At 40.2% G+C, this 19610-nt stretch overlaps 1 protein-coding gene across 1 annotated transcript in view; it reads right to left on the reverse strand.

The window, feature by feature from the left end:
- TMEM131 (transmembrane protein 131) overlaps positions 1-19610 on the reverse strand; it is a 243461-nt gene that overhangs the window by 3114 nt on the left and 220737 nt on the right. The window contains exons 34-40 of the mRNA XM_054586120.1: positions 16931-17055; positions 16580-16729; positions 8390-8555; positions 7085-7206; positions 6883-6979; positions 5953-6050; positions 4940-5100 (exon numbers count right to left, since the gene is read on the reverse strand). Coding sequence (XP_054442095.1) covers positions 4940-5100; positions 5953-6050; positions 6883-6979; positions 7085-7206; positions 8390-8555; positions 16580-16729; positions 16931-17055 — 919 coding nt within the window. The remainder of the gene's footprint in view (positions 1-4939; positions 5101-5952; positions 6051-6882; positions 6980-7084; positions 7207-8389; positions 8556-16579; positions 16730-16930; positions 17056-19610) is intronic.

The raw sequence follows: 19610 nt of genomic DNA on the forward strand, positions 1-19610 counted from the left end.
CAGATGCATCATTAGCAAGTATTTCCTCCCATTTAGTAGGTTCTTTTCATTTTGTTGGTCTCCTTCACCATGCAGAAATTTTTCAGTTTGATGTAGTGCCTTTTGTTTTCCTTTTGTTTCCCTTGCCCAAGGAGACATAGCCAAAAAAAAAAAATATCGCTAAGAGTGATGTCAAGGAGTTTACTGCCTATATTTTCTTCTATGAGTTTTATAGTTTCAGGTCTTACATTTAAGGTTTTAATTCATTTTGAGTTCACTCTTGCATATGGTGTAAGAAAGTAGTTGTTTCTCTCTTTTTTTTTTGCATGTATCTCTAGCTTTCCCAATACTACTTATAGAAGAGACTGTCTTATCCCATTGTATATTCTTGCCTCCTTTTGTCATAGATTAGTTGAACATATAAGCATGGTTTTATTTCTGGGCTATCTATTCTGTTTCACTGATCTGTCCATTTTTATGCCAGTATCACAGTGTTTTGATTATGAGAAACTTGTATAGTATAGCTTGAAATCAGGTAGTGTGGTATCTCTAAGTTTGTTCTTTCTCAAAATTGCTTTGGCTATTCATGGTTTTTTGTGGCTCCATATAAAATTTTAGATTATTTGTTCATTCTGTGGAAAATGCCTCTGTTGTTCTGATAGGGATTGTACTGAATATATAGATTGTTTTGGGTAGTATGAACAATTTGATGACATTAATTCTTCCTATTCATGAGCACAGTTCATTTTCCCACTTATTGGTGTTTTCCAATACTATGTTGAATCAAAGTGATGAAAGTGGACATTCTAGTCTTGTTCCAGACCTTAAGGAATATGCTTTTAGCTCTTCACTGTTATGTTTGTCATATCTGGTCTTTATTATGTTGAGGTACGTTTCCTGGATATCCACTTCAGTTTATCATAAATGAATGTTGGATTTTGTCAAATGCTTTGCTTGCATCTATGGATATAATCATATGATTTTCATCCTTCATTTTGTTATGTGGTGCACCATGTTAATTATTTTGGGGATAGTGAACCAACCTTGCATCCTGTGAATAAATCCCACTTGATAATGGTGTATGATCTTTTTAATGTATTGATGAATTATGTTTGCTAATATTTTGTTGAGGATTTTTGCATCTATGTTCTTCGGGAATAGTGACCTGTAATTTTTTTTTGTACTATCTTTTTCTGGTTTTGGTTATTGGGGTAATGCTGGCTTTGTAAAATGAACTTGGGAGTCTTCCCTCCTCCTCAATTTATTGTGATAGTTTGAAAAGTACAGGTATTAATTTTTCTTTGGATGCTTGTAAAACTCTGAAGACATCTGGCCCAGGACTTTTGTTTGTTGGGAGTTTTCTGATTACTGATTCCATTTCATTAGTAATGAGTTTGTTTGGATTTTTTGTTTCTTCCTAACTCAGACTTGAAAGACTGTATGTAGGAATTTATCAGTTTCCTCCAAGTTGTCCAATTTGTTGGCATATAATTGCTCTATTTTCTTATTCTTTTTCTGTGCTGTTGATCATCACTTCTCTTTCATTTCCAACTTATTTTTTGGTTGCCCTCCTTTTTTCTTGATGGGTATGATGAAAGGTTTATCAATTTTGCTTATCTTTTCATAGAACCACTTCCTAGCTTCATTGATCTTCTCTATTGTGCTTTTAGGCTCTATTTTCTACTCTGATTTTTATTATTTCCTTCCTTCTACTCACTTTAGTCCATTTACATTAATTATTGTAGCTACTGCCATTTTATTTAAATTGATTTTACAGTTCTTCTCTGTTCCTTTCTTATTTGCTTGATCTCTTCTATGTTGATGACTTTTTATAGTGTGTTTGGAGTTGTTTCTTATGTATCTCTTGGAGATTTTTGGTTTGTGGTTACTATGTGCTGCATATATACCAAGCTATGTTTCCAGCAGTTCATTTTTAGTTGATAGTTGCTTAAGTTTGAACACATTCTAAAACCACTAAAATTTTTACTCACCCCCTCCACATTTGTGTCATTATTTTTCCTTCTTTTGTGTGTATCCCTTAATTTATTATTGTAATTACACATGATCTACTTTTGTCTTTTAACCTTTGTATTAGTTTTATAGTTGGTTGATCCACTGCTTTGTTTGCCTTTTTTTTCCCTTTTATATATATATTTTTAATTCATATTTTGGATCCTTTTCTCTTAAAGAAGTCCCTTTAACATTTAATGCAATACTGGTTTAGCAGTAATCAACTTCTTTGGAGCTTTTTCTTGACCGGGAAACTGGTTCTCCTTCAATTAAATGATAACCTTGCTACGTAGAACAATATTGGTTGTAGGTCTTTCTTTCATCACTTGGAATATTTTGTGCCAATTCCTTCTGGCCGGCAAAGTTTCTGCTGAGAAATAGGCAAACAGCCTTCTGGGAGCTCCCTTATAGGTAACTAGCTGCTTTTCTCTGGCTGCTTTTAAGATCCTCTGTCTTTAACCTTTGGCATTTTATTTTATTTATCTTTTTAAAAGATTTTATTTACTTATTTTTAGAGAGAGTAGAAGGGAGAAAGAGTGGGAGAGAAACATTGATATGTGAGGGATACATCAGTTGGTTGCCTTTTGTACACTCCCACCTGGGGACCTGATTGGCAACCCAGGCATGTGCCCTGACTGGGAAAATCGAACCAGCAACCTTTTGGTTTGCAGGCCAACACTCAGTCTACTGAGCCACACCAGCCAAGGTAACAACCTTTGGCAATTTAATTATGACATGTCTTAGTGTGGGACTCTTTGGGTTCATCTTGTTCAGCACTCTGTACTTCCTGGACTGTGTGCTTACTTCCATTGACAGGTTAGGGACGTTTGCCATCATTGCTTCTTCAAATATGTTTTCAACCCCTTTTTCTCTCATTTCTTCTGGTACCTCTATGATACAATGTTGGTACACTTGATGTTTTCCCAGAGGAATCTTACACTATTCTCATTTATAATTTTTTTAAAAAAGTTTTTGCTGTTCTGATTAGGTGTTTGTCACTACCTTATCTTCCACATTGCTAACTTGATCCTCTGCTGTTGATTCCCTCTAACGCATTTTTTCATTTCCTTATTATATTCCTCATTTCTGGTCCTTTTTCCTGTTTCTATCTTCATGTTTCCTTTTTTTGAGGTTCTCGTTGAGTTTATCTATTCTTCCCCTAAATTGATTGAGCGTCCTTACAATCAAGTGTTTTGAATTCCATATCTGGTAGGTTGCTTATCTCCATTTCCTTCTTTTTCTGGAGTGTGATCCTGTTCTTTCATTTGGACATGTTTGTCTCTTTGTTTTGGCTGCCTTCCTGTATTTGTTTCTGTGTATTAGGCAAATCTGCTATATCTCCCGATCTTGACAGAATGTTCTTATCTAGGACATTATTAAGTGGTGCAGTCTTCTTGGGTGTCCATTGTGTTGGTTGTGGGTCTTCCTGTTGAGCCTGGATTCTTGCTGAACTGACCCCTCAGGCTGATTGGCTCTGAGGGCTTATTGTGACTACAGCAAACAAGCTGTTGTGTGTGACCTTTACAGAGTGAAAGTTGCGTTAGTGGTGCTCTAGTACCAGCTGAATCCACTGTTGAGATGTATTTTTTTTTGTGGAGCTGGTTGGGGGATGCTCTTGTGTGGTCTTAAGCTAGCCACACAGTGTGTTGGTTCTGGAGTCTCTAGGGAGGAGCTTTGGTGCAGGTCAAAGCCAACTACCATTTGAACCTGGCTTGGGGCCATCTGATAAGATGTACAAAGTGATCTGTGGTTGGTTGCTGCTTGTGCTGAGCCTGAAGGCAGTTGGGAGAGGATATTTTGCAAACCAAGGCTGGCTGCCCCTAGTGTCAAGCTTGGGACCCATTGGTGGGCATCCCAATGTGAGCTGAGGTCATCTGCCACTTGGCTGACTGTGTGGCCACTTAAGTGAGGCTATATTCCAAGCCAAGACTGGCCACTGCTTATGCCAGCTCTGGGGGCTAACCGATGGGAGTTACAACGCAAGTTGGGACCTGTTGCTGCTTGTGCTGAGCTTGGGGTAGCTTAGCAAGAGGTACTGGTTACACTGAGGTCTGCTGCTGCTTATTTGGGGTTTGTGGATCTTTGAGAGCTTTTAGGAAAGTCTGTAGCACAAACCAACACATGTCTTTGTGTGAAGGAACCCCTGAAAGAGGTTTGGTTGGACAGGAGAGTTGGGCGAGGCAGGGTCTCAGGGAATCACCAGAGTGGGGTGAATCATGTTTGGCTAATAAAGAGCTCAGATTTGGAGCCACGTTGGCTGGGTGTGGGGAGAGCTCTATGTTACCTGCCAGCAGTTCTGTCCCTGAAGAGAGCTGCCCCTCTATCCCTTGCCCTGAAGCTAGTCAATTTAATTCCTCTCTCTATCTCCCTGGTGCATTTTGAACTGTTGGCCCTGTGCTGGAGTGTGAAGTGAGTCCCTGTGCAGGCCCTTTAAGAGCAGCACCTTGGTCTCTAGCAGTCCTTGTCTTTCCTGGATGCAATCCCTGCTGGTTTTCACAGATGTGTTATGGGGACTCTTCTTCCTGGCACTAAAACTCCAGGTTAGGGAGCCCATGTGGGGCTGGGACCTCTCACTCCTCAGGGAAGATCTCACCAGTCTGTGCCTCCACCTTTCCTACCAGTCTGGATGTGACTTTTTTATATCCTTAATTATAAGATTTCTGTTCAGCTAATCTTCAGGTGGTTCTCATTGGCTGTTCTATAATTTAATTTTGACATGGTCATAGAACAAGGTAAGAACAGTGTTTACACCCACTCCACCATCTTGACTAGAAGCCTCCTCTTCCCATAATTTCCTGAGTATAATGGTTCCGACAGATATTGATGGGTCACTTTGGAAGATATGAAGACACAGTCAGAAAGACAGTAACAGTACTAACGCAACACTTCCACACTATTATCAGCTGCTTATAACTGTGGCAGTAACGATGAGTCAGCCTTGAGTACTCACTGTGGCTGTGTGGGTTGGGGAGCTTGAACTGGCTGGCCAGGAAGGGCTGGGATCTGTGGCTGGAGAGTCCCACAGGTATGAAGGGCCACTACTGAACTCATTCCAGCTCCTCTGGGAGGCCTGATTGCATGGTCGAGATAACCCAAGTTTGCTAAAAACTTCTGAAAATAAGAATACAAGTTTAAGTCCGTATTTTATTTTGCTGAGGTCAAGAAAGTGGCATGTCCAATAATTTACTGTATATTATCTAGCATTTGCTCCAATTTCTTTTTTCTCGAATACATTTTTGTTCTTCTATATCTAATTATCAGATCACATCTTTTCTCACCAAGGATAGGATGGGGCATCTACCCAGTGGCACATTTCCCACTGCTGCCCACTTGGAGTCATCATACCCACTTCGTCAGCTCCCCCCACACTCCACGTACAACTGGGGGATAGTCCCCAGAACTCAGGCACACAGTGCACAATTTGAATACTCTACCCAAGCCTAGATAACATAAAATGCAAGTATTTCCCAACTCTAACATTATAATCACAGCTAACGTAAAACTCCCATGGTGGTCTCTAATTCTGTACAGCAAGAAAACATATGAAGCCCTGGCATAGCCAGGAATCACATCTCAGACAGAATCCTTTCCAGAGGTTCCTAAGTAAGTGTTGTGAAGCACAAACCAACAGAGACTCACGCAGCATCGAGCCTGTTCCACTGTACCTCTGGGCTGAGAGGAGAGTGGAAGGAGACCCTTCCTAGAGGCTCTTACTGGGCCCCATTAGCATCTGTCCAAACAGCAAGAACAGATCCGCTTCCCTAAGGTAAACCCACATATTTTATGTCTATTGGTTCCTGGCTGCAATACAAAGAAATGCATCTTTTAAAAATGTCTACTACATGACAAATCATGCTCTCCTTTCTATCTCAGTGTGTTTCCCCACATGTAAAACTAGACTTCGTCTTCCTTCCTTCCTTGTCCACAGGCTTATTAGTTACAGGTCTAGTGTTAAACACTCACCACCAGTTAGGTTAAAAGAATTCCCAAACGCGGAGAACGAATTGAGAGGTGTGAAGTCAGGGCTGCTGGGGTTGCTGACAGGACTCCACAAACCCGAGCTGAATGTTACAAGAGGAAAATGCAACACAAAATGGACGATGGTTAGTGTAAATGGATCCCTTAAGTATGGCTTCACAAAGGGGCAGTGCTGCTTCAGCTGGGGGTACTCAAGTATTAAACACAAACACAAAGGGGAGAACTGAAAAACAATGTCTATACCACAGAGGGTTGAAGGAACAAGAGAATTCCAGAGCTCCTACTCCTTATCATAAGCTGAGAGCCTGGAGATATTTCTTCCTTATGTTTACTTTTTGGTAATAAAAGATTTATTTAAAAACATTTAAACACAGGACTCATTTTCTTTTAGTGCCAAGCAGGTAAAGTTGGTGTTCTGCTTACTGACGGTCTCTATTGTTACTGTTATTTACCTGGGAAGATAAACCAAGGCACTCATTGCATGCCACCAGACCCATGGCAGTGTTCTGGGTCAAGAAAGGGGCATGTCCAATAAATTACTATAAATTATCTAGTATTTGCTCCAGTTTGTTTCCTCTCAAATACATTTTTTTCTTCTATATCTAATTATCAGATCACATCCTTTCTTTCAGAAGGCTGTGATGATGGAAAATGACAACACAAACCTCTCTGCTAGGGTGATACATGTCGTGTGCAACTCCTTCCTTCTGTCAGGGGAGCTATGAGGGAAGCACAATAACTAGGCTTTTTGCTTCCCCCCAAAAGGCAAGAGCCCCTAGAAGCCTGGACCACTTTTGACAAATGCATACTTATACTCTAGGGAAAAATACCTGAAACACATGTATGGACGGAAAATGCTAACCTGATTTGAGAAGCCTGTTCATCTTTCTACTAAGTAAGAAGAGTCTACTGTACCTGTCTGAGCCATCGCTGTCAACAGGAGTGTGTGAAATGCCAAGACTGCTGGAAAAATCTGTTTTGTTTGAAGAAACTTTAGCAAAGCCATTCCCACCTGTAACAATGGACTCTGAATCAATCAAAGAAAAATCACACCAAAGGTAAGTCCACCATGCCTGAAGCCCTGCTGTGACAGGTCTTCTGATGTCAGGCCACTCACCTGGGCTCTTGTCATAGCCAGCTGTGACTGCAGCAAAAGTGGGGTTGCCATTCTTGCCAGGAAGTGAGGCTGCTTTTGTCAATTTGTGTTGGTTTCCATTTGGCTGCTTGGTTTTTGGGTCACTGAAGAAAGAAGAAAAAAGAAAACTAATCCTTCTTCAGCACTGCCCGCTGGAGGCTTGTAGGAGTGCTTGTCTCAAGGCTGTGGATCTGCAGGACTGAGTCCATGCAGTCAGCACCTTCACTGCGCCAGCCCAGGGCCGCCCACAGGGCACAGCCTGGCCTCATGTCAATGATTTGGGACCTACAACTTCACCGTCAAATAGAAGATAAGGGATTTGTGGGGGAAAGTAAGAAAATACAGGATCAGTATAAGAGATCTGGATCACAATTCAGGGACTGGAAAGACTGTTTTAGAGAAGGACTTTAGGAAGGGAAGCACTAGGCAGTGAACAAGGAGTAGAATGTGATGTCTTCATAGGCGACAACACATGACAAACTGGTTCTTAGAACGTGTCCTCCCCTATCAGGACAGGCTAAGGAGCTCACGGTGGCAAGGACCCAGGCCAGGTGGTCTCCCCCAGATTAAGTGGATGGATGCTGCCTTTTCCGGCAAAAGTTAAAAACTTGGCGGGTGCACTGTAGTTTCCTCACGTGGAAAGCAGTGGGGGTAACAGTACCTAATTTGTGCTTGTGGGGAGGATGAAATGCAGTGGCAGCTCTGCGGCGCTGAGAACAGTGCTGGTGTGAGGTAAGACTTGGTCAGTGCTGCATAGATGGTTATAATTACCACTGAGGTTACTGTTATCCTTCAGGTCAAACACAAGCGTGCTGTGCCTCTGGTGAGGAGCACTTGAGGGGATCCCATCTACCTGTCAGGAGGCTGCCTTGCTGTGCACATGTCACCTACTGCAGCAGATTTGTTCTAGATCCTGCCCTTTTAACTGCTAAGCTAAACTGCCATAAGGTTAAGAGAAATATTCCACAAAGACATTTCCTCAACTCAAAGGACATATGTAGATCTTCATCTAATGCTCAGAATGCTTATTTACTCTTGAACTAGAACATAATTCTAGTAAGTCATTTTATGCATTTCGGGCCCATGGGTCATAAAAGCCAAGGGAAAGAAGAGGTACTGCTGGAATTGGGCACCACCATGATGGTGCCAAGGGAGAACCTGACCCGGGGAAAGGGCTGGAAAGGAGAGCAGTCTGTGGCCACTGGGTGTTTCCATTTAGTGGGAGTGAGCCTCAGGTTTCTGGAGCACTTATCTATTCAAGGAACAGGAAGCAACCAGTGAGCCTACCTGCTGGAGCTACTGTTGACAATGCTGCTGTAGCTGCCGCGGGACGTGAGCAGGCAAGGTGCAGAGGGGGGAGATGGAGAGGCAGGTGTCGGTGAGGTCTGGCGTTGTTTTAAGAAAATGTCTGCGTTGAGGGTTTGCAGAGAAAGTTTATAAAGACTATCAGTAGCTGGAAAGTAAAAATAAAAGGTCTCATTAATGTGATGCTTTCACTTTTTGAAGTCAGTTACTTTTGATGTTTCACCTGATACTATGCAGAACTCAAGTGCTTCTACAAAGAAAAACAAAATTAAAGCTTTACGTGTGTTCTGTTCAAAGGTTTAAAGAAAACAAGGAAAGCAGCTTCTCTCTGCATTATGAGGCTTCCCTGGAAGCACCAGTGAGGCCCATCTCTCTCATGAACAGGTCTGCTTTTCTTCCCTTCTCCCATGTCCTTCAGGAATGGGTAGGTGAAATCACTGTGTGGGATCTGAGAGTTTCTATGCTTCCATAAAGGTTCACACAACTGTGGCAGGTGCAGGGCCTGGGGCAGAGCATCCCACAGTTCACTGCATAGTAGTCTGTGTTCCCATACACTTGGTGAGGTGCTGTTCCTGGTTCCTGATTTACAAGGATACAAACTCCTAGTATCTTCCTCCTTCCTTTTAGGGTAATGTCTACACAGCTGTTTAAAAATTTAAAACAAAAAACTGTCATGAAATAATACCTCTTCTGCACTCACTAAACAGAAACATGTAACATTTTTATCAGAAAAAGATATCACCACTTCTGATCAAGATGGTGGAGTAGATAAAAACCATGTTTGCTCACCGTGTCCCAGGACCACCACATCAAACTACAACTAAAGTAGAACTAGAAAAAGAAGAACAAACGAAGCCCAAAGTGAGTAGAAAGAAGGAAATAATAAGGATCTGAGCAGAAATTTAAAAAAAAAGTTTAGAAATATAGAAAAAAAATGAAACCAGGAGGTTTTTTTTTCTGAAAAGGTAAATAAAATTAATAAACCTTAGTCAAACTCATCAAGAAAAAAACGAAGAGGACCCAAATAAGTAAGATCAGAAAGAGGAAACTGATGCTACAGAAACAGAAAGAATTTTAATACTACAAACAATTACATGACAACAAATGGGAAAACCTGGGAGCAATGGATAAATTTTTAGAAACATGCAATCTTCCACATTGAATCAGGAAGAAACAATCTGAACACTGGTTATGACCACTCAAATTGAAGCAGTAATGAAAAAAACTCTCAACAAACAAAAGTCCAGACTCAGATGGTATCACAGGTGAGTTTTACCAAACATTCAAAGAAGAATTAATGCCTCAAACTATTACAAATAATAGAATATGAGGGAAGACTCCTAAACTCACTTTATGAGGACTTCATTACTCTCATTTTGAAACCAAAGACCATACAAACAAGGAAATTATAGGCCAATATGCCCGATGAAACAAAAATCCTCAGCAAAATATTAAAAACCAAATTCATCAATACATTAAAAAGATCATACACCAATGATCAAGTGGGAGTTATACCCAGGATGCAAGACTGGTTCAATATCCACAAATCAATTAATGTGATATATGCCACATAACAAAATGAAGGATAAAGATCATATGATCATACCAATAGATGCAGACAAGCATTAGATAAAAACCAACATCAATTCATGATAAAAATTCTCAGCAAAGCAAGGATAGAGAAAACATTCCTCAACATAACAAAGGTCATATATGACAAACCCACAGCCAACATCATAATCAACAGTGAAAAGCTGACAGCTTTTTCTTTAAAATCAGGAACAAGACAAGGAGGCCCACCTTTACCAATTATATCCAACATAGTACTGGAAATCCTAGTTAAAACAATTAGGCAAGAGAAAGAAACAAAATGCATCCAAATTGGAAAGGAAGAAGTAAAACTCATTATTTGCAGATGACATGATACTACAGGGTCTAACACAAGTAATGCCCCTTTTTAAATTATGAAATCTTTTATTACAAAATCATAAGCATGTAATTCTGTAACATAACAATATCATACTCAAGCACACCATATGACATTTTAGGTGAAATGTTCAAAGTAAAACTATAAATTATTACATCCATATTATTACCCTACCAACCACATGCAAACAGGCATTACTTCTGCTAGACCCTGTATATATAGAAAACCCAAAAAACTTTAGAACTAATAAATGAATGCAGTAAAGTAACAGGATACTAAACTAATACTCAGAATTTGGTTGCATTTTTCTATACCAGTAATGAACTATAAAAGAGAAATTAGAAAACAATCCTATTTACAAATGCATCAAAAAGAATACCAAGAAATAAATTTAAACAAGGGAGTAAAGTATCTGTACTCTGAAAACTACGAGACACTGAAGAAAGAAATAAAAGAAGATACAAATAAATGGAAGGCTATACTGTGCACATGGATAAAAAGAATTAACACCATTACAATGCCCATACTACCTAAAGCAATCTATAGATTCAATGTGATCCCTATCAAAACACCAGTGGTATTTTTCACAGAACCAGAACAAATAATCCAAAAGTTTATAGACCCCGAATAGCCAAAGCAGTCTTGGAAAAAAAACCCCAAGTTGGAGGTACCATGCTACCTGATAACAAACTATATTATAAGGCTATAGTAATCAAAACAGCATGGCACTGGCATAAAAACAGACACACATATCAAGGGAAAAGAATAGAACCTGGAAATAAACTCACGTTTATATTGTCATTTAATCCATGACAAAGAAGTCAAGACTATACTATAGGGTAAAGACAGCCTCTTCAATAAGTGGTGTTTTCCCAACTGGAGCAGTATGATAGGGGACCAAGCCCCCTACCCCAGAATTTATTTATTGTATAAAAAAATTGTGTATTTATTCTTATATGTTTAAACTTCAGTCACCTTTAAAGTACTCTCCATTTGATGCAATACACCTATTGAGATGTTTTTTTCCACTGCTCAAAACAGTTTTTTAAAATTTTTAATTGAATTAGTGACATTAGTTAATAAAATTATATGTTTCAGCTAAACAATTCTATAATACACCATCTGTATATTGTATTGTGTATTTACCATTCCAAGTCAAGTCTCTTTCCATCACCATTTACCCCCTCTTTACCCTCTCTACCTCTCCCCACCCCTCTTTCCCTCTTGCAATCACTATATTGCTGTTTTTGTCTGTAAGTTTTTTCTTTGCAAGATCCCTTTAACTTTTTCACCTAGTCCCCAACCCCTGCTGCTCTGACAACTATAGGTCTGTTCCCTGTATCTATGATTCTGTTTCTTTTTGTTTGTTAAGTTTATTTTGTTCATTAGATTTCACATATGAGTGAAATCATATGGTACTTATCTTACTCTGACTGGCTTATTTCACTTAGCATAATACTCTCCAGGTCCACCCATGCTGCAACAAAGGGTAAGTTCCCCTTTTTTATGGCTACGTAGTATTCCATTGTGTAAAAGTAACACAACTTCCTTATCCACTCATCTACTGATGTGCCCTTGGACTGCTTTCAAATCTTGGCTCTTATAAATAATGCTGAAATGAACATAAAGGTGCATATATTCTTTCAAATTAGTGTTTCAGGTTTCTTTTGAAATATTCCCAGAAGTGGAATTCCTGGTTCATAAAGCAATTTCATTGTTAATTTTTTTTATATATCTAGCAATGTAATATATGATTAAACTGATATTTCAACTCTTTTGAACTCATTGATTTTGATGGCTTTTAGTGTTTCTGTCATTTTTTGTTTCACCTCTTCCACACCAGCAGTACATTTCCCTTTGAGGACTTTTTTCATCCGGGGAAACAAAGAAAAGTCACTGGAGGTGAGATCAGGTGAACAGGGTCACATCGTTTTTGATCAAAAATTGCTGAGCACTGAGCACAGTGTGGGCTCCTTAATCACCCATCATGAAATGGGCACATGTGTTGAAAGAGTCTTCAACAAAACATTCACTGAAGCCAAAAGCAGCTTCACAACAATGCCAAGGTGGTACACTAAAACAGACGGGTTCCTAGAACCTAGAGGGGGAAGCCTGTACTACAGGGGCCTACCCTCCAGAAGATAATTCCAATTTTTGGGCCCCCCCTTGCACATGGAAAAAAAATGAAACTAAACCACTTTCTTACACCACATACAAGAATAAACTCAAAATGGATTATAGACTTAAATTAAAGAACCAAAACCACAAAAACTAGAAGAAGCTGTAGGGAGTAAACTGTGATATTATTCTTAACAATTTTTTTTTTTGGTGCGGTAAGTTTCCTTGGGCAAGGGAAACAAAAGAAAAACAAATGGGACTACATCAAACTAAAAATTTTCTGGACAGTGAATGAAACCATCAACAATATGAAAAGACAACTTACTGACTGGAAGAAGGTATTGGCCAATGATAAATCTGATAAGGGGTTAATACCCAAAATATATAAGGAACTCACACAACTTAACACCAGAAAACAATCGGATTAAAAATGGGTCAGAGGACATGAACAGACATTTCTCCAAAGAGAACAGACATTTCTCCAAAGAGAACAGAGAGCCAATAAACATATGAAAGATGCTCAAAATTACTAATCATTAGGTAAATGCAAATTAAGAGCACAATAAGATATCGCCTCACGCCTATCAGAATGGCTATCATCAATAAATCAAAAAACAACAAATGTTGGTGAAGATGTGGAGAAACATAACTTTAGTGCACTGCTACTACTTGCAAACTGATGCTGCTACTATGAAAAGCAATAGAGATTCCTCAAAAAAATTAAAAATAAAGCTACCATATGACCCAGTAATTCTACTCCTGAGTATTTATCCAAGAAAACCTCAAACACCAATTCAAAAAGATATATATATCCCTATGTTCACTGCAGCATTATTTACAACAGCCAAGATATGGAAGCAACTAATGTCCACTGATAGACGAATGAATAAAGATGTCGTACATATGTATAATGGAGTATTACTCAGCCATAAAAAAGAATGAAATCTTGCCATTTGTGACAACATGGGAGGACTCAGAGAGTATTATGTTCAACAAAATAATCAGAGAAAGACAAATATTGTTTCACTTACATGTGGAATCTAAAAAACAAAATGAATGAACAAAACAAACTGATAATACAGAGAATGAATTGATGGTTGCCAGATGGGAGGGAGTCTCGGGAATGGGTGAAAAAGGTAAAGGGATTAAGATATATAAATTGGCAGTTATTGTATAAAAACAGTTACAAGGATGTAAAGTAGAGCAAGGAGAATAGAGCCAATAATATTGTAATAATTGTGTGTGGTATCAGAAGAGTACTAGTCTTATTGGGGTGATCACTTAGTAAGTTTTAAAGTGTCTAATCATTATATTGTATACATAAAGGTAATATAATATTGTATGTCAACTGTAATTGAGAAATAAAAATACAAGTTTTTTTTAAGCCCTGACCAGTGTGGCTCAGTGGATTGCGCGTTGTTCCACAAAGCTAAAGGTCACCAGTTTGACTCCCAGTCAGGGCACAGGCCTAGGCTGCGGGTTTGGTCCTCAGTTGGGGCATGTATAAGAGGCAATTGACTGATGTTTCTCATATCGACATTTCTTTTCCTTTCGCCCTCCCTTCCTCTCTCTCTTAAAATTTTTTAAATTAAGAAAAAGAAAGAAGATATCATATGTACCTTGGTGCTGGTCAGGTGACTGTGATACAAAGCAGTCAGTCAAGTGCTCTGGCCTTTGTGAATTCAGTCTCCATGGGCTCCCAACCTTTGAGGCTGCCAACTGACCCAGTTATATTGGCACAGCTGCACAGACCCACTGCCCTTGTTTCTTATCTTTGCCCAAAGCAGCTCTGTCCAGCCTGATACATTTCCCTGTAACCCTCCTGGTTGGCCTATGTCCCATGCAAGTCCTGTGTAGAGTGAGGACAGTCTGTTCCTCCTCATTTCCAGAGTGAATGAAGCCTGCTTTCATGGTGGTTCTACTTCTTTGTAATTCTCTCTTACATCTGATGCTTCTCCCCAGCACCTAGATAAGGCTATACCTTCCTTGGTTGTGTCAAAGCCCCCATTATGGCACTACCAAGGAAAACATCCTTTTCTTTGAAATCTCAGCTATCCATTTGCCGGCTTCTGTGCCACCTTGTGCCTGCCCCAGGAGTTCTCCCTGACCTTTCTCAATGGTGTTGGCCCCTAATTCATTGTCGTTATGACCGTCCCACCCACTCTTACCTGTGACTATGTGGATAATTCCTTCCCTCATGTGCTGTGTTATTTGTTGACCTGATGCCCATGCTTAGGGCCATTCTCAAATACCATCTCCTCTATGAGCCCTGCTCAAATCACTTCATTCTCTGGCCCTCCTTGGAAGCCCCCAAAGCACAGTATGCCTAAATAATATCACATATTTGCTGTAGGGTCATTCATTATTTGTACAATTGTCCTGACCCTTCCCTAGCCACTTCTTACGTAATACGTTTTCTGACCTCCTCCAACACCACCAGAAGTGGCCTGTCCCCCTGTGAACTGCCCACACCTGTACCCCTCACCTGACTTCTAAGTTCTTAGCCTTCATTCAACTCACTGAGGCTTCACTGAAATCCCCCTTCACCTTAAGAATCTTGCTGCTCAACCTTGATTTTACCTTTAATGCCAAAAGCCAAATGTGAGTTTACTCTAACACTGCAGTGTAGACAAGTCAGTCCTAAGACTGGCCCTCTCTTCATCCTAAATCCTGCCATCAGGCCCCTCCCTGTGTTTGTCTTTATTGTCTTCTATTTCAGGCAAGGACCTCTGCCTCATGTTGGTAGGCTGTGCTACTGTCATGATTGATAGCAGGCCAAATCTGAGAATAAGGTAAAAGAGTGAGGAAAATAATGAAACCATCATATAGGTTGTTTATGTCCAAGACATGGGTAAAGTTGAGAGTAAACTGAATTTCTAGAAAGTGATTACACTGTAAGTATATGAGGAACAAGAAAGGTAAAGCAATATGGAGTTAATGCCCTCATAAAGGAGCAGTTTTTTGAAAGATTCCCCAATCCAAACAGGTCTTCCCATTTTGGACAATGGGCATTGGTGTGCTGGTGCACCAGCTTCTGGGAAACAAAAGACCTGATGTAAATCATCTGCTACTTCTCTGGTGTACATACTCTTATTACAGTATGTAGGTAGTTATTAACAAAAGAAGGGAGCAAACACAATCATACGTTAAGCCTGATTAACTAGGAAGCTGCTGCTTCACAGACTCCCTAGGGGGCAGCTGCATCCTCCACCAAAAGGGCTCAATTCCCAAGCAGGCAGAAAGGCTGGCTTTCCAATCTCTCTGGGGAATAACCAGCCCATTACTAGGGGAAGGAGAACCAGTAAGGGAGAGATTCCTTGGAGAGGCATGTGCAGATGAAGCCAGATGACAAAGCAAAACTATGAGACAAGTGCACCAGAAGCCAAAATAGCAACTGCAACGGGAAAGAGTCTAGCCTGGGAAAATACGGAAAAAGAATCGGATAGAATAAGGGCACAAAACCCTGAAAGATTCAAGAAAGGGAATGGACCAGGGGAGGGCCTACCACAGCCCTTGGAAAACCTAGGAAACAGGTTGGATAGTTTGCAAGATAGCCTGCTTGCTCCTGAAACCAAGAAAATATTTGGAAGATCAGCAGGGATCTTGGGGCAGCTGCCACTAGAGCCTGTCTACCCTCTGTATCTCTTAAGGAGTATTATTTATTTTCACCCCAGTAAATCTTGCCACTACTCCCCTGTGTGTGCCCCTTGAAATTCTTTTCTTGTGACACTACAAGAACCCATATTCTCTGACAATGCTCTCACCATGACCAACTAAACTACTACAGTTTAACAACTGGCAGACTATTTAACAAGAGGCTTTTGTTGGCTAGTACAAGCTGGCTCTAGCAAACCAGATACTGGGTCACCTTTAATTTTTTTTTTAAAAATTTTATTTTAAAAAAGATTTTATTGTTTATTTTCAGGGAGTAGGGAAGTGAAGGGGAAAGAGAGGGAAGGAAACACTGATTGGTTATAGATTGCCTCTCACCCCCAACTGGGGACCTCGCCTGCAACCCAGGCATGTGCTCTGACTAGGAATTGAACTGGTGGCTGGGTCTCCTTCTAAAGCAATTTATCCCTGCTGAATTTTCATGCCTAGAGCGATTCCCAAGTTGCCATACTTACAGCTGCCAGGTTTGTGAACTGGCACAGAATCCCACTCTGGCGGCGGAGAGTCTTTTTCTCCTTCTGAGCTACTAGTGTTGCCTAGTTCTTGACTATTTGGGAGGAATTTCGCTAGGGCAGATGGCCTGTTATCCACTAACCTATTTGTACCTGTACAGAAAGGAGAAAAGAAAGTTGTTAGTGGACAATGACTCCTTTATTTTAGATCTACTTCAATGACCCCTCTAATGAAGATGAGAACACAATCTTAGCTTTTTACACGACTAATTACTATAACTGACCACTGGTAATTCACAACTAACTATTACTATAATCGATCATGGAGGTATCTGTATGACCAACAGGAAATACCTTTTGTTTTCTGGGAATTCCGTGATTTGGAGCTGCTTGTCAATGCAGTTGGAAGAGGGATCTTGGTTGAGAGGCTCCTCCGTTGTTTACTTTCTAATGAGGAAGGGTACGGCAGCTCTAAGCAACTGAAAGACAAGCATGGAAGCAAAATTCAGATTTGTCTCTTTTTTTGTGGGGCAGAGAAGTCAGTGAGTGCTCTGCACATTCAATGCATGTTTTAGGAATCTGGCTTCCTGAGGCATTATCTGCCCCCATCCTGAGGCTGAGGAGGCCTAGGAGACAGCTCAGCACTTGAAGACACCTCCTTTGCACTCTGAGTGGTGACAATTAAAGGTTAGAGCACCTGCTTCAGGTAATGGGCATAAAGCCATTAGCAGGAACTTGCCATTTTGAAGCTGTTGAATCTCTCCCAGTAAATACACTACCAGTGGTGTTCCTGAATGTAGAGATTCAGAAAGGTCAAGGTTCTGCTACAGATATTTTTTGTTGTAGAAACTATTGAATGAACCAAGCTATGTATACAGATTCTCCCTCCTAGAAGGCAGCTAATCCACATCAGATTTCAAAGGTCAGAATGGTTTAGACCTTCTAGATCCAATGGCACACAAAGTACACTACTTCCCCCAAAGGTAAGCAGATGACAGAATAAAGTATGATCTATCTTATAAATAAATATAATTTAACAAAGGCTATTTACAAACATTTTATAAGGTACTAGGTCAAAGGTCATTTTATTTTCATTCTTTTGTTTCTCTATATTTCACAAAGTTTCTATCATAAATATGTATTGTATTTGGAATTAGTAAAGTAGGTAAAAAAGAACCCTAAAGGGTCTCAGCTACCCCAAATTAGGCAGGATAATAAACTGACTTGAAAAAATCCACAGTTTTATACATCTTCTGTCCTTTTGCTTCTGGCTGACAGGGTTACTTAAAAACTGCACCTTTTAAAAAAACAAAAGCTCCCATGACACAGACACCCACCCAGTCCTCCTGTGGTGGGTGAGTGTGAGTTATTTTTAAGTCGGTGGTTTATTAGCGTTGGGGGTGAGGGCTGTCTATGTAGACAAAACTTAACTCTGTGCCACTGTAAAATTAATTGGTTTTTAAGAAAAAAGGTGCCAGACAACTACTTTATTTTTGCCGATTCATACTTTTCTAAATTAAGCCAAACAATCTCTATTGAAAAAACTTTAAGGCTTCTGAATGCGTGGATAGAGCCAACTTAATTTCAGTGATTATTTGTTAAAGGAAAAACCAGAAAGGTGTTTCAGATGCCAGACTTTATTTCGGCTCATGTAATACATGGAACAGGCCCCATGCAGGGAGGCAGGAAGCCAAGGGCAAAGTCAGGGTTTCCCTGAGCTGACGGGGGCTGGAGGCCACTGTGTGGAATGTGGTGTCAACTGCCCTGGGTGGGTGTGCTATTTGAGCGGATTATGAGAGAGTAAACATTGTGCTAACTTTAGATTTTTACATTTGTTTCTTAAACATAAAATGCTGATAAACAATTAGAAAACAAAAGAATCAACAGATAGCTGGTGTCCTCTATCAGGGTTTCCTGGGCCTTTTTTGATTCTCTGGAAGTCATGACTCTTACACCCTGGCATATCTGACCTACGGAACAGTCTTCTGGAGGTCTGCAGGCTCAGTTCTGCAGTACTGAAGCTGGAAAAAATGAACGGACCAAGGCTCTGCCATTGCAACCCAATGATCTACACTCAGAAATGATTTTTGTGAAATTAACTCTTGGGAGTCTGATAGGAGGATCTATACTGGCAGAGACAGAGGCATCCCTCTCTGGCTTTATCGATTTTTAAAAACTGTGTATGACAGCTGTGCGGGGGGAGGTAGGGGGAGGGTTGGGGGGGTGGAAGGATCGAGTGCAAAAGAAAAAGAACTTAGGGACACAGATAACAGTGTGGTGACTGCATGGGGGATGGGGATGGGTGGAGTTGGAAGAGGGTAAGGGGGTTAAATGGTAATGGAAAAACAAAATAGCTGAAATATAAAAAATAAAAATAAATCTCGTAAAGATTAAAAAATGCATATATATTTCCTTCAGATGTAATAAAGCACTGAAAATACTTCTTGTTAAGTAAAAGGCATTTCAGGTATCACTACTGCAGGGCCAGAAGTGATTGTACCTGAATAACAGTGCAAGGCGTGCATCCTAATTCAGTGTGAACAGGAGATGGTTCTATTCAGACAGGCACATTGCTGGTTATTGAAAAAAGTCTCTATTTGTTTAACTCTGTACTTGATTGATGTCCTAATGAATACTGACTCTCAATACTTTATTTTTATCCCTGAATTCAGAAAAACACAAAACAAGATCTGTGACTTCAAGACATTAGAGAAAGGAGGTTAGAAGACTAAGGCTGCATATGGATTTCTCCAGTAACAAATTTTTTTTTTTTTTTTTTTTTTTTGGTGAAAAGGAAAGGAACTATTTATTCAAAAGTTATATAGGTTTGATTAATGGCTAAATGTCCGTCTTAAGTCTCAAAATCCCTTTAAAACACCCACCAACACACAGTCCTGCCTTCCTCCCTTTGCCCAGTTAGGCCAATCAGGCCAGTCAGGGGTACCATCCTTCAGAAGAAAAAGAACCGAAGTCCGGGGCTTGGCTAGGCAGGCCTCTCGCGGGTCTCAGCACCATCTGCTGCATCGCCGCGCTC

This window comes from Pteronotus mesoamericanus, unplaced genomic scaffold (genome assembly GCF_021234165.1).
Source record: "Pteronotus mesoamericanus isolate MK-2021 breed Mesoamerican mustached bat unplaced genomic scaffold, CSHL_Meso_final contig_121, whole genome shotgun sequence".
In the NCBI taxonomy this organism is placed as follows: Eukaryota; Metazoa; Chordata; class Mammalia; order Chiroptera; family Mormoopidae; genus Pteronotus; species Pteronotus mesoamericanus.